General features: G+C 41.2%; 1 protein-coding gene across 8 annotated transcripts in view; it reads right to left on the bottom strand.

Moving 5' to 3' along the window:
• DOCK7 (dedicator of cytokinesis 7) overlaps positions 1-19122 on the bottom strand; it is a 107897-nt gene that overhangs the window by 77654 nt on the left and 11121 nt on the right. For 7 of the 8 annotated variants that reach the window (XM_075097378.1, XM_075097379.1, XM_075097380.1 and 4 more), the window contains exons 3-7: positions 5484-5659; positions 5233-5301; positions 2444-2573; positions 2125-2337; positions 1626-1711 (exon numbers count right to left, since the gene is read on the bottom strand). In XM_075097378.1, the coding sequence (XP_074953479.1) occupies positions 1626-1711; positions 2125-2337; positions 2444-2573; positions 5233-5301; positions 5484-5659 (674 nt within the window). Of the gene's footprint in view, positions 1-1625; positions 1712-2124; positions 2338-2443; positions 2574-5232; positions 5302-5483; positions 5660-6020; positions 6045-19122 lie in introns of those variants that run through there. The other variant, XM_075097384.1, reaches the window with a different exon arrangement.

The following is a 19122-nucleotide window of genomic DNA, read 5'->3' as shown; positions in this document are numbered from 1 at the left end:
TGACCAGAAAGCTCCTTGCTCGAGAGCGTCAGGCCCAGCTATTTTGGCAATTTACAACATTTAACTTTTGTCAGAAAATACCAATATCTCAAATACTCTCTCAGAAAGGTGTTAGTTTTTCAGAGTAACTGTTATCAAGTATTTGTGCTAACTGAAACACTTCCAACGAAAACACTAACCTACTAAATAAAGCTAAACTTATAGTTAAATCACCTGGGAAGTTAAAGAAATTAAAAAACATTCAAAACCTGTCCCTACACCAAAATTAACAGGGGCTGAAATGCCACCCTCATGTCTGGACAGCCTCCCCATGAAATTAATGCCAAATCCATGGTGGGATACCCCCATGCACTCAGTCCTTGCACAGAGCTCTCAGCTTTTCAGCCTGGAACTCTTTCTGCCAACAGGGAAAATAACATACGGGGCTGCATCATCAAACAGGTATTTTCTCTAGTTTTGCACAAAGGTGAGATTTAACCTGAAAATGACTGTGCTTAGGTCATCTTAGCCTTCTCACTGGAGAAGAGGCTATGTACTTCTTTTTGTGCCACTAAGATACCATGATCTTGGATGCTTGCTATTACACCTGTAAGTACAGCTTCAGAGATTACTGTGGTACACAAATAAGCATGTACTTGGGCAGATTTGCTATAGATTTACAGTCAGTAAGAGATGCTTAAATAGCAGAAATTGTTAATTTCCAGCATCTAACTTATTTATGCTAAAGACACCATCCTTTGGAAAGGAAGCTCCACTGCTACAGCATATTATGATGTTCCAGCTCATAAAAGGCTGCAAAATCAGTTCATCGCTATGGCTGTATTAGGTCCTGGAGTACCCTACAAGGAGGAGATATGTCCCACACATATATCTCAGTTATGAGCGGCAATGTAGTCTAACTGGAGCTCTCTAATAAGAAGGGTTGACCTAACTGAGGACACAGAAGATGAATACAGCAGTGTGGAAAATCAGTTTTGTACTTTATTTCTCCAAGGGAATAACAGTAAAATTTTACCTTGTGTTATTAGAGAAGAGTTATAGGCAATGAACCAGCTGCAGGTAACCCTATATTCAGGAGCTCCACTTCATTAAACTTGTTTAACAGGTTTCTATTCCTCCAGTTAATGCTTGCTAAGTATATAAAGTCTTCACTCTTAAAGGGACACAGTCAAGGTTGTTGAGCCTAAACTTCAGCAAATCTTTGGTTGCTTTATGTTTTAAGGCTTAAGCATTTTAAATTTTTTTTCCCCCACTTAAACATCCTAGTTACAGAGCTGAACACCAATGACTAGCCAACTTCAGAGCCCTGAACAAGCACAATGAAGCATGCGTGCTAGTAACATGGAACAGGTATAGCTACAGAATGGCTGAAAAGCAACGCAGAGAAAAGCTAAGGAAGGTGAATACTTTCTGTATCACACCACTAAAGATAAAACTGTCTGACGCACAGTACTGTGTAACTTATCCTTTATAGAACTAACCTCTAAGCCTATAACCAATCAAACAATGTTACATCCCCTCAAGGGTAATAAAGGCAGCAGAGTTATTCCAGATGCATGTGGATATGACAGCAGATTTAAATTCTCAATTTCTGTCATGCAGCTGTCTGCTGGAGTGATACTTACTTAAGAGACAAACACTTCACCAGGAGCCTTTGTCCAAAGTGTTCTTTGGGTACTTCAGGAACACTAAGTCGTTCTATAGGCTCCTCCTGAAATTTGTCACAGGAACAGCAAATTAGAGACACAACACTGTACAAACCACTAATACCATTACAAAGTGAACATAGGTATCACTTCTTTTTCTAAGACACTAGCACCAATTTAATCGAAGGCTTACCAGCATGCTGCATTCATCAGCAGCTATAAATATGCTAAATTAAATCCTTTTAATATTTCTACATTATAGAAGATTGCATAACCATAAAGGAAAGGCAATCTTCAGAAAGTAATATCTATGGCAAGACAATATGCTAAAATACATGCGACCCCCAAAATACCTAAGGTTCTCATGGATATTAAACATAGGTGATCTTAAATCCTTTAAATCCACGGCAGACTGACAATTCTCATGTTCCCTATATCCTTCACTTTTTTTGTCTCACCCACAGGTATATACAAATACCTCATCTGGTGCAGGATGTAGCGCAAAAAGCTCCTTATGCCTACTGGACTTCCTCTGATCTTCATTGTGATGGTCAATCTCTTCATTTGGGGTTCGGTCCAGTAGGTTTGGGAGAAGGGCATCTGGAAGGGAGTTCTTCAGATCAAAAATACTGCATGCCCAGCTGCCCCGGGGAGTGTCATCAATCGACATTGAACGTCGTTTAAGGTCATCCTGAGATTCAACAAATTAAAAGCAACTTACAATGGGAAAGGGACTGCACTTTTAAAACGTGACTATAAATTATGTTTTATGCAGCAAGGTTTTAAAGGTACGTTACTTGTTCATCCTGGTAACTGTTGCCATCTGGAGCTTCGTCAGACTCAAAGATCTGTTTGGGGAGCCCCTTTTGCCTCTCCTTCTGTTTGTCTAAGGTGTTGGGATTAAACCCAGTTCCCAGCTTGTGATATCTGAAAACAAAAGTATTTCAAATGTATTTTTAGCATCCTTTTTGACCCCAAACCCAGAAGCAGAATTACAGAACAAACCCAGTATTATCATTATGGGTCCTCTCAAAATATAAGTTGCTCTCTGCAAACAGTATTTCCAGTCACCCTCCACTGTAGCTGGGTAATAATACAACAACCAGTATTCCAGTACTACAATGTGACTCTGTTCAACTATTAAGCAACCCTGGGTGATGTCAAAAGAAGTATTATCAAGGGCCTATTAAGGTCATCATAAAATGTGTGATTGTGATGCCAAGCTTAAAACAGGCCAAGAACATGGGGATGGAAGGCCAGCGGTTCTGCTAGAGCAAGAACTGACTTAGAGCAGACAATATTAATACCTTTAAAACCAAAACACCAACTTCAGGCAGGACTGCATGAAGTGCAGAACTCCTGAACATGTCTGGAAAATGTATGACTTTCTGACCCCAGCTAAAATGAGCCTCTTCCCATAGCATCTTTATAAGCAGAACTGGGTCCTTCAGAGCTTTCCAGGCTGTAAGAGTGCTTGCTAATAAACAGTCTGTCTGCTGTTGCTGACAAGATCAGATCTCTTTGACTAACAAATTTTTGGATACCAAACTGCACTATGTCTATATTTACACACACATATAGCCAGAGTCACAGTCTTCTTACAATACGCCCTCTAAGTCAGTTCCTGAAGTAGTGCTGGGGCCATGCCTAGAATTAATTGTTCTTATCCTGCCCTGTTACTAAAGTTACCACAGAAGGATGTACAGACATGCGAAAACCATGGATGTGCTAGCAGTGAATAATGAAAGGGAGGAGAAAAAGGACGAAAGCATTTTCCTCACTAGGTTATAATTTCCGAGAGCTGAACTATCTGGATAATCCTCACCTGGATGTCTGCATTTCAATCATAGCCCCACCAACAAGGTAAATTCATTCTAAATTATACTGACTTCAGAGATGTCTGTGGTCATTGCCACCATCGGTCTAGCATACAGAAATTATGCCATAAAGTTGAAATAAAAATATGCTATTGGTTTTTTTTCAGGCCAGTGAAGAAAATACCATTAAATAATCACTGAATGGATGGATTTGTCTGCTGCCAAAACCATTTTGGTTACAAAGAACTGTAGACAGAGACTGAAATAAAGATTATTTCCATTTGGATGAGGGAGAGAGAAGGATGGCACATGTCATAGAGTCATGATCTTCTAAAGCCAAAAGAGCTGGATTTTGTGCCCCCAGAGCTAGCCAAGGCACTTGTAACCATCCAATAGGGTGGATTGAGAGAAACTTGTTACCACCGTTACTTGAAAAACAATCCAGTCCTTCCCAGCCAGGCTTTCCAGCTCTTCCCCTGCACCAGCAGTAACCCTTCTGTTTCTACCCAGTTCACTGCCATGATTTTATCCAAGTAAAAACTGCCATGAATGTTTATGATAGTGCCTGTCCTCCTCTGTAGGGGCAAGAAAACCTTTGACTGTAGTTCAACGGTCACTCAGCACACCTTCAACCCACTTAGGCAACTTTGATGTCTTCAGCTTCATGCCTTCCCTGACACAGAATGCAACCTTTAGCTGATCTGCACAGGACAGAAAGTTCTACGACCGCCAACTAAACCTCCTCAGTGCAGGAACCACAGCCAGGTATTCCAGATACCAGTGAAAATTGCTGAGAAACCAAGAGGTGTGCTGGCTGGGTGGGTCACGCTGTGCCTTCTAGACCCTGCCCACAAAGGCTGGGAGTTAATAAAGCATGTGTCACTCTCTCGGGTTTCTTTCTGGGGTTTTGGTTTTTTTTGGTATGAGATTACAAACCACATTTTCATTAGGTCATCTAAGCACTGCAAAGCATACCTTCAGCACCCCTAAACTGGTTCTCTGGACAACATTAAACCAGTGGATTGTAGCAACCGCCATGAGGGCAGAGCAGCAGCTGTAGTCACGTCATTTGTAGGTGATGCATATCACATGGATCACTTACTTCTTGAAAGTAGCTCTTGAAGTTATCAGACTTTCAATCATCCAAGAGAGTGTATGTTCCAAGTAAAGCTACTCAGAAACCTTCCTACTAATTTGCATAAATTAATCAACGCACACACATTTGCACATCCTCTAAACTGTTAGCTCATTAGATAAATACTGTGATAGTTCAAATATTAACAATTATTTGTTTAAATTATGTACTTTCTCAAAGTCCCTTTGGGAACAAATGAATGCTGCAGAGAGCAGATTATCTATTAGGTAGTTGTGCGGGCACATAAATCTTACATCATTACAAAATTAATGCAACTTCTCTCTAAAAAGAGCTAAAAACATATGGAACAAAGAAAGAAATAAATGCTGAAAGTAATTTTACTTGTTCACATTCTCTAATTTCTCTGTCGTTCTAAAGGAGCAACTATTTACTAAAATGCCCTAGATTCTAACATACGCCCCAAGGGGTTTTGATGTGTGAGATGTACTTTTCAAAACACAAAGCATCATTTCAGCTAAACACAAAGCATCAGTTCAGCTGAGCTGGGCAACTAAAAGCAGGACACATGGAATCAGTAGCCAGGACAATAACTTTTGAGCCTCCTCATACCAGCTAGCCATCCTGCAAAAATTTAAATTGAAGTCAGGCTGACAAATACCACAGGGGAACTCACTTTCTGTTCACAATTGCCCAGTCTTCCGTGTAACTTCTTACACAGTCCCTTACGTGAGGGTCCATCTCACTATTAAAAGAATAAAAACAAACATGTTCAAAATCACAGACATGATAATGACTTCTTAAAAACAGGTTTGTATTTACTTTTTTGGGCATTTACAGACAAAAATTCCAGGCTTCAGCCTTGCAAATACTCTAATCCAGAACAATTAATTCCCTTGAGGCAGGTGTCACCCTGTCACCTCGTACCTCTCTTCAGGCACAGCCGACACAAGCGTTCGACATTCTCGGGGAGTGTACACAACCTCGATGTCATCGGGAGGAAACTCAAGCAAGTCTCTCAGGGGTCCGGACTCCACTACAATCGGATGTGTAATAAGGTAGTCCTCCAATTCAACCGGGTCCACTGCTTCTGTAAGTGGGACCTGGGAAAAGACAAGTGACGGAAGGGTCTTAGAACAGAGAGAAAGGGAAGAAAAAAAATCACATGCACATATTCCACTTTGGTTTTTAAACCAGCTTTTCTGCCTTGTTGAAGAAACTTCATCTAACATCAGATGATAATTAACCCTAGTGGTGTTAGCCTTAGCTCACACACATCTTAGAGCAATTTTTCATGCCTTTTATCTGGTATTTATCGGAATATTTCTATGATACATACCAAGATCACCTAAAAAAAAAAAAAAAAAAGAGCCATTCTCATCTACTTTCAAGAAATTAATCAGTTTGCATTAAAAAAAATTTACAATTTATTTCCCATGCATATGACTTTGGTTTTCTTTTTACCATGCTGCTGCTCTCATCACAAAGGGAACCTTCACCCTGATGCAAGACGCAAAGAACACTTTCACCCTCAGGCACCGCCCCCAGACAGGAATCCAGAGCATGGGCCGATTTACCAGGAATTCACAAAGCCACAGAACTCTAAAGACTAACATTATCTTGCATTAAATCACTTCTCTGGTGAACACAAAACACAATGTTTGTCCACCACAGGTACCAGTTTAACCACCTTTTCTCCCTGATATTGGAACCTTCGGAGCCATGATGACTCTGCCCATGCCAGGGAGGGACACTGCTTTAAATAAAATGGATGCTTAAAAAGCATTTTTACCGGACACAAAGCTTGCACCTGAAGCACAAAGAATGACTGAACAAACACACATGCAGGAAAACAGTAGATTTCACTGGCAGTACTGATCTTAACATACTGAAAAAAGTGAGATTTTTTTAGTTCATAAAAAAAATTGCATAAACTGGATAGATACTCACACTGCATTGTGTATTTTTACATATGTATATTATATTAATACATATCTATATTCTGATATGAGATCATTGTCCTATGAGGCTGTACATAAACACAGACATTCATTAAGAAAATGAAACACTGAAAACAAGTTTTAAGGAACTTGTTTCTACAGCAATTGCCAGTTTTCCTGGAATTCCCTGGCACATCCCAGTGAGGCTGAGCGGTTTAATGAGAGTCACAAAAACATACAAAATTCAGCAATTTTTCTCTAGTACTTCCTCTTTCCTGTCATCCAGACAATTTCTGTGGGACAGGGAACTATCCTGTAGCTTGTCTTCTGTTGGGGGTGACTTCAAAAAGAACACTTAGTACTTAAGTTTTAAATGTGCTTCTCAGAAAAACTGCTATACCAATCTCAAATTCCAGTTTTTTAACTTTTATTTCCAAAAAGTTGTGAAATTAATCCACTTTTTATTCAAGGAAAAAGAGCTGGCTAACACAGAGGGTATTGAAAGAATCTCTTCTACCCAGCCAACTTCAATGAATACTGTAATTTTCTTAAAATACAGAGGCAAACCCTTCAGCAGAAAAATGGCATGACTCCAATAAAGTCAGGTGAGTTGGACCAGATGACTTCATGCCAGATAAGAATCTAGTCCACAAAAAATATGGTGTCTAGAAACTCAGTGTTAAGTTTTGCCATTTAGGTAAAAGACATTAATTTCTGTGTAAAGTCATGTACCATCATCATCATATATTTATCTCTCACCCCACTACTTTTTTTCCCCTTCTAATCTTGAACTCTGGAAATAAACTTAAAGTATGTGATTTGGAGAACTTTTGTAAATAAAAACCAGATACTTTTCAGTGCTCTCCTCAAGGCCAAACTCACAATGAGCAGAACTTGTCATTGCTCTTTCCCACATTACAGTTAACATGTCATCACCTCACACTATCAGTTTCTTACATACAGATAGACCAGCTCCATTTGGCACTAGATAACTGACAAAACATACAGCAGTGAAGTGTGACAGTTTATTGTTGAGGAATTGCTAAAAGTACATGTTTTTTCAGAAGAGCTGCTGTGTAATAGTACTGTTACTTCGTGTGCATATAATGCTTTCCACTGATAAACCTCAAATCCAAAGAAGAGTAAGAACCCAGAAGCGGAGACTCCTTGCAAATGAAGATAAAAATAACAAAATCACTGGGCAAAAGCCACAGACACTGGGAAAAGGCCTTCCCTCAGGTCCTCTTGTTGCCAGTCCAGAGCCCCATCCATGCACTGATGCAGCTCTGTGCTGGACACTGAAAGCACTGCCGTGGGAAGAAGGCAAGAGGGTTAAGATAGCCTTGGAGGGTGACTTACAGCTGCTTAACTCACCCTGTTTTTAAGCCCCAACATTTTAAGACTTGACTTTTACTCCTCCTGTTGATCTCCCTTCCACACTGGCAGCTTCAAAGCTGAGGCACCTTCCAGTGCACTGTCTCAGCAAAACTGAGCTGACCATGCAACTCTTGTGTTTCAATCTGCACAAACTCATTTACCTATGCATCTCCCCAGGCTAACAAAGACAAACCTTTTCCTCATTCCCTCCAATCTTTCTAATCCACTCATCCTCATAAAGAAGAAAACTACAAACAGACACGGAAAAAACAGTTGATGGGGACATGCAAGATAAACCAGACACAGGGCAGAGATTGTCACTTCTCCAAACACACCATGTTTCCCCATTCCTGGCATTTTATATCTCAAATTTCACTTGTCCAACAAGAGCATTGTAACATATTGGACAAAAGATGAATGAACTGGCTATGCTAGTCAAAAAACACCTAATCCAGAAAGGCGGGCAGTGCTTAGCAGGCTATCCAACACCAGGTCTGGTATCTGTGCTCCGGAGGTTTCCAAACCCTTTGTATATCTCAGACTAGGCCCAAGGTTGCACTTCACAATCTTCCAGTTTGTCTTCAGATAACTATTGTACCATGAAGATGTAAACAAACATAAAAGTCAAACCCAGAAGCTTGTATTAGACTCACCATCTGTGAAGCCAGAAATACTGTCTAGCACCTGAGTAAACAGGCCAAACATAAATTCATGGTTATGAAGAGGAACTACTCTGTGTCAGACTATTGGCAGATAAAAGGCAAGCACATTATTTTAAGCTCTAGATATTTGTGGGGGAAGAAGTGATGAAAGAGGAGGAGGAAGAAATAAGGATGAACAAATGCACCAAAAGGAAAATGAACCCAAATGGTATCTCAGTGTCTGAACTGAGCCATGACAGCTCCTCTCATGGCTCTCACTGCTGATGCTTTAACTTTTCCTCCATCCTGCATTTCTTTGAAGTTGTGGATGAGACCAAGAACAGGCAGTACACAAGGGGCTATTCCTGTGTTATCTGCAACGTGGCTAAAGTCGCCTGAAATTGTCATACGAACCCATCAGATCGAACGTGCACAGTGAAAGAATTGAACGAGTTCACATAAAGACCAGGTTATCCAACCTCATCATCCCAGCCTCACCGCTGACTGAGGAGCAGAACCTGCTCAATCATCTCACCTCCGAATGTCCAGGCCCAGTTTACCTCTTCCTGGCACCACGAAAAATAACACAGCACCCAACAGCTGACTCCCCTGGCCTATTAGGATTGTGATACTTTCACAGTTTACAAAAGTTTCACCCTTATCCTTGTGCACCACTCTAGCATAAGGCTGATCTCCAGATTATCACAAGAATAGCAAGTCCTGCTTTGAGCTGCATATTAAAAGGCTTTGAAATCTGTTGCGGCAGAAATGGGGGAACAGCTGAGGAGCTATAAAGCTGTCTTCTCGCACAGCCCTGCTTGCTGACAGGCTGCAGGCAGCAATCTTCAACACAATCTTCATCCCGCTTACAGGAAAAGCCTTTCTGATTCCTCCCGACAGCTCCTAGGAAGCAACAGTAGGTGCCTCCTCCATGAAATGCAGCTGATTTTTCTTCATCTGACTTCCAAAGGCAGAGCGACAATTTCAGTCAAGTATGACCAAATGTGCAGTCCTTCTACCAACTGGCTAATAAACCTAATGGGGGAATACTGGAATGTTACTGTAAGAAATCATTGACAGAGCATCCGTTTCTTCCAAGGAGAGTTTATTAAGGCCCTCCAGAAACCGAAGCTGTACAGGGGCTCTGACCATCTCCCCAACCGGGGCTATGGAATAGTCTAAATTAATGGCAAATACGTGCTAATAATATGCAAAGGAAAGCCTGCTCTCAGAATCACGATTGCTGCTCTTTTAAAAAATACTCTTTGATTTTGTGCGAGCTGTAATTACAGATCAAATTTTGGACAACCTTTCAAACAATTCCTTAACACAGTTTTCACTCAGTCTTTATCCCAGGATCAGACAGTGCCACATCACTCAGGGTAAGCGCTATTCTGGTGCTATTAAAATGAATAGGACTATGCAGGGGGAAAGGGGCTGCTTGGTACGGTAAGAGGGGCATAACCTACTCCCTGCCAACGTAAAACCAAATACAATGTACTGATAAACTGAAAGTACAGAAGAAATCAATCGGGACTCTCTTTTTCAGACTCACACAGCCCAGTTACTCTGAATCAAACACATCACTTGCAAGTAACGATTCTGCATGTATATGTCCTTAACCTGACCATAGACACACGCTCTGTCAGCTTAACTAAGACAGCAGCCTGATTGATTTGGTTGATATAAACTGTTTAACACACACATTCCATAGGTGCACCTGTGTTGTTGCAGTTATAGCTCTCAGCAGTTGCATTACGAAACTCTGTTTCAGAGGTTTACAACTCTCCTGCAGCAGGGACAGTCAAGCCTTCTTCTTTAAGGCTGTGTTATTCTTCACTGTTATATCCCCTTAAAAGCTTGAAAATAAAATTTCGTTTCCTATCGACTTTGTCCTTCTCTAGACAGCAAACATTGTATTTTGCTGTAGTTTTAGTGCACTGCTAGCCAAAACATGTCTCTCTCCTATTTATTTCCTTCTTTTGAGCACCTAACCTGTATCATCATCATCAGTTACAAAAGAAGCATCTGCACAAATCTGGCAACAGGGGCAGAAGCCTCTGGCAGGGGATGTGGCATAACCCCATGGAGGGTAACACAAACCTCCATTTACTTCAGCCAAGCATCTCACCCAAGGACTACAGGAGCAGAGGGCTAACATGGAGGGAAAGCTAAACCCAGGGCACCACGCTGCAGACCTCATGTCTTATTCCACCCCACCAAGGAAGCAAAAAACAAAACGCAATGGGCAGATTTTTATTAGATCTGCTCTGTTGTGGCATTCCTGAGAACAGATGACTGCAATCAGCTCCCTTTTGCACAGAGCAGACCCCTCTCACAAGCAGGACCTGCCACGTGCCCCAGCGACCGGTGGCATTGGCTGTGTACCACTGACAGGGAAGGCAGCAGCCAACATGCTCAGAGGGAGCTCAGCAAGCAGAAGTGCGCAAGGCAAGGTGATTCAAAAAGCATCAGGGATGCCTCACTAACGAAGGCAATGGGGATACTTGCCATAGATGCACTTTTCCATTATGCTTAAGAAATGACCAAAGGATAAATGCTTAACTAGCATGCCATTTAATTAGCCATCATTATGTGCCTTTGACAGAACAGCCTCCCCATCCAGTCTGCTGCCTTACTGAACGAATTACACCTATACTAATACCTAAAGACTAAAGGCCTGCTCTCCTGGGCACTGCACAGAAGGTCATTAAGGGATCACAGTAGCAACTAGGAAAGAAAAAGGGACAATTATTATATCTATCTCACAGATACTGGTTGAAGCACAGAAATCCTGTGTAGATCACTGCTGTGTGCTCTGGTGTCTACAGGCATTCAGATTTTTGCCTGAAGGACTTTAACCTATGCTTTCACTAGACAAACAGCAGGGCAGAGGGGATATTTCTAGATCCCGTTCCAGAATTTTGTTGCCTAACTCACACGTGTTGTACTGACCATCACAAGTAGTCTTGTGAGATGTGCCATAAGCCATACACTGATCCCAGCTATGGTTTTGCAGACCCTTCCAGCCAGTGTATGTCAGCACAGCCATGAAAAGCACCCTTGCATTTCCTTCTCCCTCCCTCACCTCTGCCACCCAAGACACTCTCATGCGGGGAGGAGGACACACACAATGGCATTTTGAATGGTTATGATGTGATGGTTTAGCAGGATGCATCTGGCAGAACAGGGATTTGAACCCAAGTTGCCTGTGGCCCAACCCAAGGCCAATCTTCCTGTTATCTAAAATTAAATACATAATTCCCAAAGGCTGAGACCCAGTCTCTGGGCCCTGTAAAAATGACAGTGGCAAAGACTAGAAGGTTATACTTCCTGCCTCCTGTGTGGGAGTAAAATTCCCTGCGAGGATATGATAAGGGACCTTGAAAAATTAACCTTGCAGAGCACCTCATCACAGGGAGGATCCTGACTACTATTTTTACTTGGCAGCTAGGCACTTCTTCAAAATCAGGGTGCTATTTCTTGCCAATTTTGAAAGTAGGACAAAGTTCCATCTTAACTTCAATACCTCCTTAAATATTAAACAATTTATAATGTGCTAAAATTGTAACAGATTGCACCAAAGCTTCAAATTCTATATTAATACCAACTTCCCACCCACTGCCTCCCTGGGCAAAATCTTGGAAGGACAGAAGAAGCAGATTAACATTTCAAAGCTGAGCCTTAGCCTTCTCTTAGCTATCGCTAGGTCTCCAGGGCAAACAGTCACTTCGCTTGTTGAGCGTTCAGGAATGCAGATGGCGTGTTCTTGTTCTGGCAAAATCCTGTCACTCTTAAAGGGATACCAGTATCTGAGGGAACAGCAAAAGGAGTCAAATCTGATGTACCGTAGGACGGACTCACCGTAAATCTGAGACTACAGGAAATGTAACACACTAAAAAAAAAATCTGCAGGCAAGTTAAAGAAGGTAATAGTTTAAAGAAATATATTTGCTAAACAGAGGCAGCACATTTATTTTGAAGTGTGAACTACGGGCCATAGTCATTCTAAGACGTTTTGAAACGTGAGCAGTGCAATATTGATCACTGACAATGCTCAACTATTAAAAAATATTTTACTCACATAAATTACATTTTCTTTCACTTCAACACTTACTCCAGAAACGGTCATCACTGGATCCAAATTCTAAGAATCACATATTCCTATACTACCACTACTGCATACCAGAAAACCCATACCCCTAATTTCATACGCCTAATGACTGGTGAGCACAGAGACCTCCTCCATTTAATTTTCTGGCTGCATTTATAATACATGGAAATATTCAAATGAACCGAGGAGATTCCTAGGCAATCTCTGCTTTTCATCAACCACTGGCAGCTACCAACCCTCAACTAGGATGACACCTCCCCAGCCATAAAGTGCAGTCATTATCTCCACATATATGCATATTGCCTCTGGAATGTAGCTCTGTATCTCCTGCTTTGCTCTAGCTCTTATTATTTCTTTTGCGGAGCGTTTTGAAAGATGTAGCTACTATAGAGAAAAGCTGATAAAAGTCCTTCATTTCAAATTGTAAATGTGCCTCAAAAATTTCTATAAGCATTCTCTGTTCAGACAGAAAATGTTTTAGAAATAGTCTGAGGCCTCCATTTGTAAGATCTGAGAATATTTAGTATTAAGTTCTGGATTCTTTTTACAGACAAGCCCAATGATTGTGTCAAATTCATGTAATATCACAATGCTTGAGATAGAAAAAGCCTCTAAGGAAAGGAAATGTTTGTAAATACACCTACCTAAAGAAGGTTCTCATATATAACAAGGAACAGCCAGTCACAAAAACAGTGAGATGTTTTATGTACAAATATTGCTAAGTTATAATAGCAAATAACTGGTTGGTAATGTTAAGAAGCCATTTGGGTATAGAAATATTAATGTTAATCAGAGATTAATTAGTTATCTGGGAATACTAAAACAATATCTTACCAAACCCAGAAAGGTGAGAGTTATGCCGCCAAGGATGGGTAGGAAGAATGACAGTGTCATCTTTGATGACTAAGAATCATGTAATTTCACCAAGAGAATATTTCAAGAACACAAAGACTTCATTATGGAAAACATAAGTGCCGAGACCAATCTGAAAGAGCTACTCTCTGGTAAACTGTGCCAAAACCAAGAGCGCAGAGACTAAGACAAAGAAAACATCAGAACTTCATTATTAAAGAAATTAAAAAGCAAAGCAGTTTGACCACAGACTCTAGAAAAATCACAGACTTCCCACTTTTGGCAGAAACAATACATCAGCTAGCTGAGATGGATCCCTCTGGACCCTTAGGGTTCACACAGGCAAACCATGGTAGCTCTGAACTGTGCAAGCTGAACCGTGGTAACCACAAAGTGCATGCTCTTCTGAGTGGAAAATACTTGGCAGAGTCACGTCTCAATTATCAGTAGACAATTTATTCAGGGTATGGATTAACCAGGAGACACACAAAGACACTAGAGCCGGCGCCATGTGGAGCTGCCTATGCTATTAGCTCAGGAGCAGCACTAGAGTACTGCTGAAGTAGTTTATGTACGTGCCCAGCTGAAAAAATTACTGTGTCTGCCACATTCACAGGGAGCAATGCTTCACCTAACAAACCACGCAAGTCTGAGCCAGCTTTGGGCACAGGCAGTCCCAATGTGCACCTGAGCAGCCCTGCCTGGAGATGCCAGCAATAAGCCCCAGCACCCAGCTAACAGCAGCAGAGACATCACAGAGTAAGGCTCAGCCCACCAACCAAAGCCCTGGGAACCACAGTGGACCCCCAGCTTTGAATCCCCTTGCCTGCTGTTCAGAGCTGGCTCCGAAGAGCCACCAGTGTCCCTGTACAATGACAGCATTGGCCAGGTGTGTGCAAAACCTGAGTGCATCCACCCAACCCTGCTAGCCCGGATCATAGAGATTGGTCTCATTCAAATCAGCTTAACGCTAAAAAGGCTAAGAATGCATTTAAGCTGCCTTATGACTGCAAAAGACTGCAAGTGCGTATACACAAAGGAACTGTTGCAGTAGCGCATCTACACCTTACATGCTCACACATCCTCTGACACAGACTTACTCTTTCATGCACTCTCACAGCCAGTACTAAAGCATGCTCCACCTGCTCTCCTGAGCCTTCACAGGCAAGCAGGAGCAAGGCAGCTGAGGAGAAAGCAGCTGTAATTTAGCATCATGAAGCAGTGGTCTTCCAATCCACTGCTGCTTGCTGGGACCATGGCAGCATTAGCATGAAAGACTGCAAGCAGACCAACAGAGACTTAACCTGAAAATTTTTACATTGCAATTTGAATCCAATATTAAGAAATTTTTTTGCAGGTTAGGGTATTAGCGTATTTCCACTAAACATCAGTTTGTTTATGCATATTATTCCTGAAAAGAATGTGTTACAACTAACTTTAATAAACGAAGACTAGGATTTAATGGCATTTTTAGATTCTGAGTATTTATTAACAGGCCTGTCATGAATGTTTCATTTAAGTAACTGAATTTACTTGGTATAATAACATTTAGTTAAGGTTAGTTATCTCTGCTAACATATAAACTGCTTAAGTTATTGCAGATAAATGAGACTCACCAACTTAACATATAAAATTTTCATGACTTCTGCAACAGGACTCACTATTGATTTTAAAAATAGTATGTAACAGTTCTAATTTACTGAAGAAAGCACCTGCACCAGAGCAGAGTTAACTGTGAGTAATCCCAATGGGAGGAGTCAGGGAAGAGGATGTGGATGCCTCTCCCATCCTCCCCTGTCTGATGAGGATAGACCATTCAGCAAGGCAGGGCAAAACCTCCAGGAAATACATATAATGGGAATCACTATTAAGCCCTAATCGGCTTTGAGAGAGCATTAAAACTTGGCTCACTTTCCTTTTTGTGATTTTGGTGATAAAATTACTTGGCTCTGCACACTTCAAAACATCCTTTTCTATGCCACATAGGATACTGTCATGTTTTCCCTTGCAGTGTTTTCCATTAATTTGCACAAATTATCTTTTCTTTTAAATGATCCTAAAACAAACAATGAAAATATACAAAACAACCTATATTCTCGTATTGAATAATTAGATACTATCTTTGAATACACAACCAGTCTTACATCCAATAAATCCAAGACAAAGCTTCAGTTAGCCCAGATAACGTGCATAAACCTGGCAGTGCTTTACAAAGATAGTAAATGTCAGCACCTTTATTTTACATGGAGAAAATGGAGCACTGAGAGCAGACATGGCCAGATCACATCACATACAACAATCCAGACCCCTTTATTCCCAGACTAATTAGCATTTCTTAAACAGTGTTCCTCCTCATATTAACATTCAATTATGCCATAACATACACCATCAGACAGGAGATATTAACCCTAATCCTTTGGAAACAGCTGTGATTTTTCTGTAAAACAACTAAGTATACATTCATTCTGCTTATTTGCAAGTTCTGTGAAATGCGGCTCTTCTAATTAAAATATACCTCTAAAGATTAAAAAAAAATTTTAAAAATTTTATTTTCTTAGGGAAAAAAAAAAGTTTTGGACAACAACCAAAAATATTTCAACAACTATATTTGGCATTCAAAAGTGAAGTATTCAGAAATCCAAGATTTTATAAGTCTTTATCTGATTTGAAAAATATAAATATCATTAAGCAACAAAGGTTGCTGAAGGTAGAACAAGACACCAAAACAGCTAGGCTACAACTGAAGAGAGATCCAGATACACAGTGATTATTTTCTGTCCTTTGGTACCATTATCTGCCCTCATAAAAGGACAGCACACTTGGGGAAATAAACCAGACCTCGAGTCCATTTGCAGATGCAAACCAAAACTCTACTCTTCCTACATCAAAGCAGCATAACAAGAAGCCACTGAGCACCAAACCGAAGCATGTACACCAAGATTCAGAGAAAGCTTTGGTTCACTTCAACAGTAACTTGTGATAATCTCTGACAATCCACAATCCAGCTTCATCCAGGTAAAACTACCACAGAAATCCAGAGAGAGGAATCAGGCCTTTGCCACATTGCAGCATGTGAGTGAACGAGAAGAAATGACCAGTGCAACAGAGGGTGAGCAGACAGAGTTAACAAGCACCATAGCACAAGGAGTTGCTCAAGAGAAAAATAAACTTGGAAAGAAAAGAAAGTGGTTAGTCATGAGGGATTATAATAGCCCATAGTAAACAGTCCGGTTCATCAAATAAACAAAGCAAATACCCCATCCTGCAAGATGCTGAGGAATTATTTGAAAGGAAGTGCAAGCTTTCTGCTTTCAGTGCATGCAGTCAGTGAGTTTGGTGGTGATAAGCCCCAGCTACCACGAGGGAATACTGAACCTCTCAAGGCACTGAAGATGAGCACAGCACATGGCTTACAACCCAGAACATGAACTGCAAGGTGCAAACACACACTCAGTTTACCAGAGAGACTTGCAAAAGAAACTTCAAAAAATAAAATCTCCTTCATCTAACTCTAAGACCTTACCAGCTCCCATTTCTCAGTAACATACTGCCAGTGCCTTCTGTTCTGGATTTAAAAAATAAAAGCTCTATGCTGCAAGGACTGCATCCCACAAGGAGTCCCAGTCCAGCCCATTAGGTTATACAGGAAAAGCCTCTCAAAGCTTTGGACCTGTATCTGTGGTTTAAGGAATGTGCAGTTAAAATCAGCTGCTCTTAAAGTGGCAGAAGGGTGGAGGCTGAAAATAATAAACCACAAGCTCCTGTACAGTCATTTGAAAGCAGTGTCTTCTCCCCAGCTCTACCAGATACTAAATTAGAAACAGTTCTGGCAGCATTTTGCCTGCTGCTCGTGAAGGAAAAGGGAAGAGGTTTGCTAAAATTCAGCTGACAGGTTTTTGCATTTGTCCTAGGTTCAACCACATACAAGTCTGTTGAGTGTGAGAAGTCCCTGCACTGGCTTCAGTCAGCTAGAAGCAAAATGCCCAACCAAGCACGGTGCTGAGGGCCCTTCATTCCCAAAAGCAAACACTTCTCAAAGAAACATCTCCATTGGACTGTGTGTGATAAGACTCGCAGATGAATTACCATAAGCAGCTATTGTTGGCAACTGCCAACAGAGAATCAGTGCTGACCTTATCTAGATCATAACTATCTATGGAAGTGCTCAACATGATGAGCAAGATGCACTGGGAAGGAGAGACCACATCTGCATTACATTGAAAGACCTCCAGTTCCATGCTGTACACTCAACAGTGCAACTTGCTGCCAGTGTGGAGATACCCACATGAAATTCAATCACACAGCATTATTAAAATATCCATACATTTTAGCACAGATTTAATATTTAAACCCACACTATGCACCCTACACTAGGCTTTCAAATCAGTATGGCTACACAAAACTGCCATGCAGATTCAGGGCCTTCTATTTCTTCTGTAAAAGTGTAACAACACACAAACTTCTGAACTTTTCCAGAGCAAATAGCTCTTTCAGCTTCACAGCAGTAATGCTTTCTCCCAGCATAAGATTTTTTATCAAACTGGGACAGGCAGGTACAGAAGATTCTGACAGATGCCTAAGGGAGAGAAATTAACCCAAAATTCAGTACAAGCGAACCTCTGTCCTATTATGCAGCCTCAGGATATAGACTCATGACTTAACTAAATATACTTTTCCTACAAACTATTGCTCCATGTTAATCATGCTTCTGAAGAGCATCTCTGCTTAGCACAGAATTTAATATGACAAGCTAGGAGCTTATCACATCAACCATCATGCAATCCAGTTTGATAGGAAAGTCTTAGAGCCTGCTTCCAGTTAGCATGATCTTTTCCAGGATTTTTATACTCTTGCATATATTTACTAGAAAACAGAACAGCAACAGGATAATGAGGTACCAGAACTGAAGACAGGACTGGCAATACTGTGACCAACAAATATGATCCTGCATTTAAGAATTACATGTGAAGATCAACAGGACTGAAGCTTTGAGCATGCACACTTTGATGATGGCAGAATGGAAAAACTTCAGAAACAGGAAGAAAAAGTGGAAGAGACAACTCAGAGCAAAAGGAGGTGATACAAGGAAAAACAATTATCAAAAATATGGCTGGCTGAGGAACAGCTTGGAGAGGTACGCAGAAGAGATCTTGCTTAACACAGCAATGGGGAGTAGAAAGGCAATTTAGCCAACTTGTTCCAAGATGAAGCCACATGTGAGACAAGTGAGGCACAGAAGCTTGTGAGATGGACATCCAATGGGTCCTTCAAAGTAGGTGTCTATTCCTCAGCTATCCATTGCTGCAGGGAGTTAGATTAAATAACCCTGAGTGTTCCATCCACTGTGCGCCACTAATAGCAGGGGTCCCTCCCTATTGCCTAACACTGGATTATGCAAAAGACCATACAGAACTGCCAAGTCAGGGCTTTGCATTATCATTCCACACCCCTACAGAGATTGCTGTGATAAAGCATCAGCCCTGGACACACCACTCTCATTAACCCCTCCTCCTTCGTGCTCACTCACCATTAAGGCTGGGCACACAGCTGACAAAGCCAGCCTTCTGGTCTCCTGGTACTCACACAGCTGATGCAGAGGGAAATGACAGGAATTCCAGCCCTCTTCAATCCCCAGTGACAGT

Source organism: Phalacrocorax aristotelis, chromosome 6, assembly GCF_949628215.1.
Source record: "Phalacrocorax aristotelis chromosome 6, bGulAri2.1, whole genome shotgun sequence".
NCBI classification, from domain to species: Eukaryota; Metazoa; Chordata; class Aves; order Suliformes; family Phalacrocoracidae; genus Phalacrocorax; species Phalacrocorax aristotelis.
This window is presented reverse-complemented; position numbering and strand designations above follow the sequence as displayed.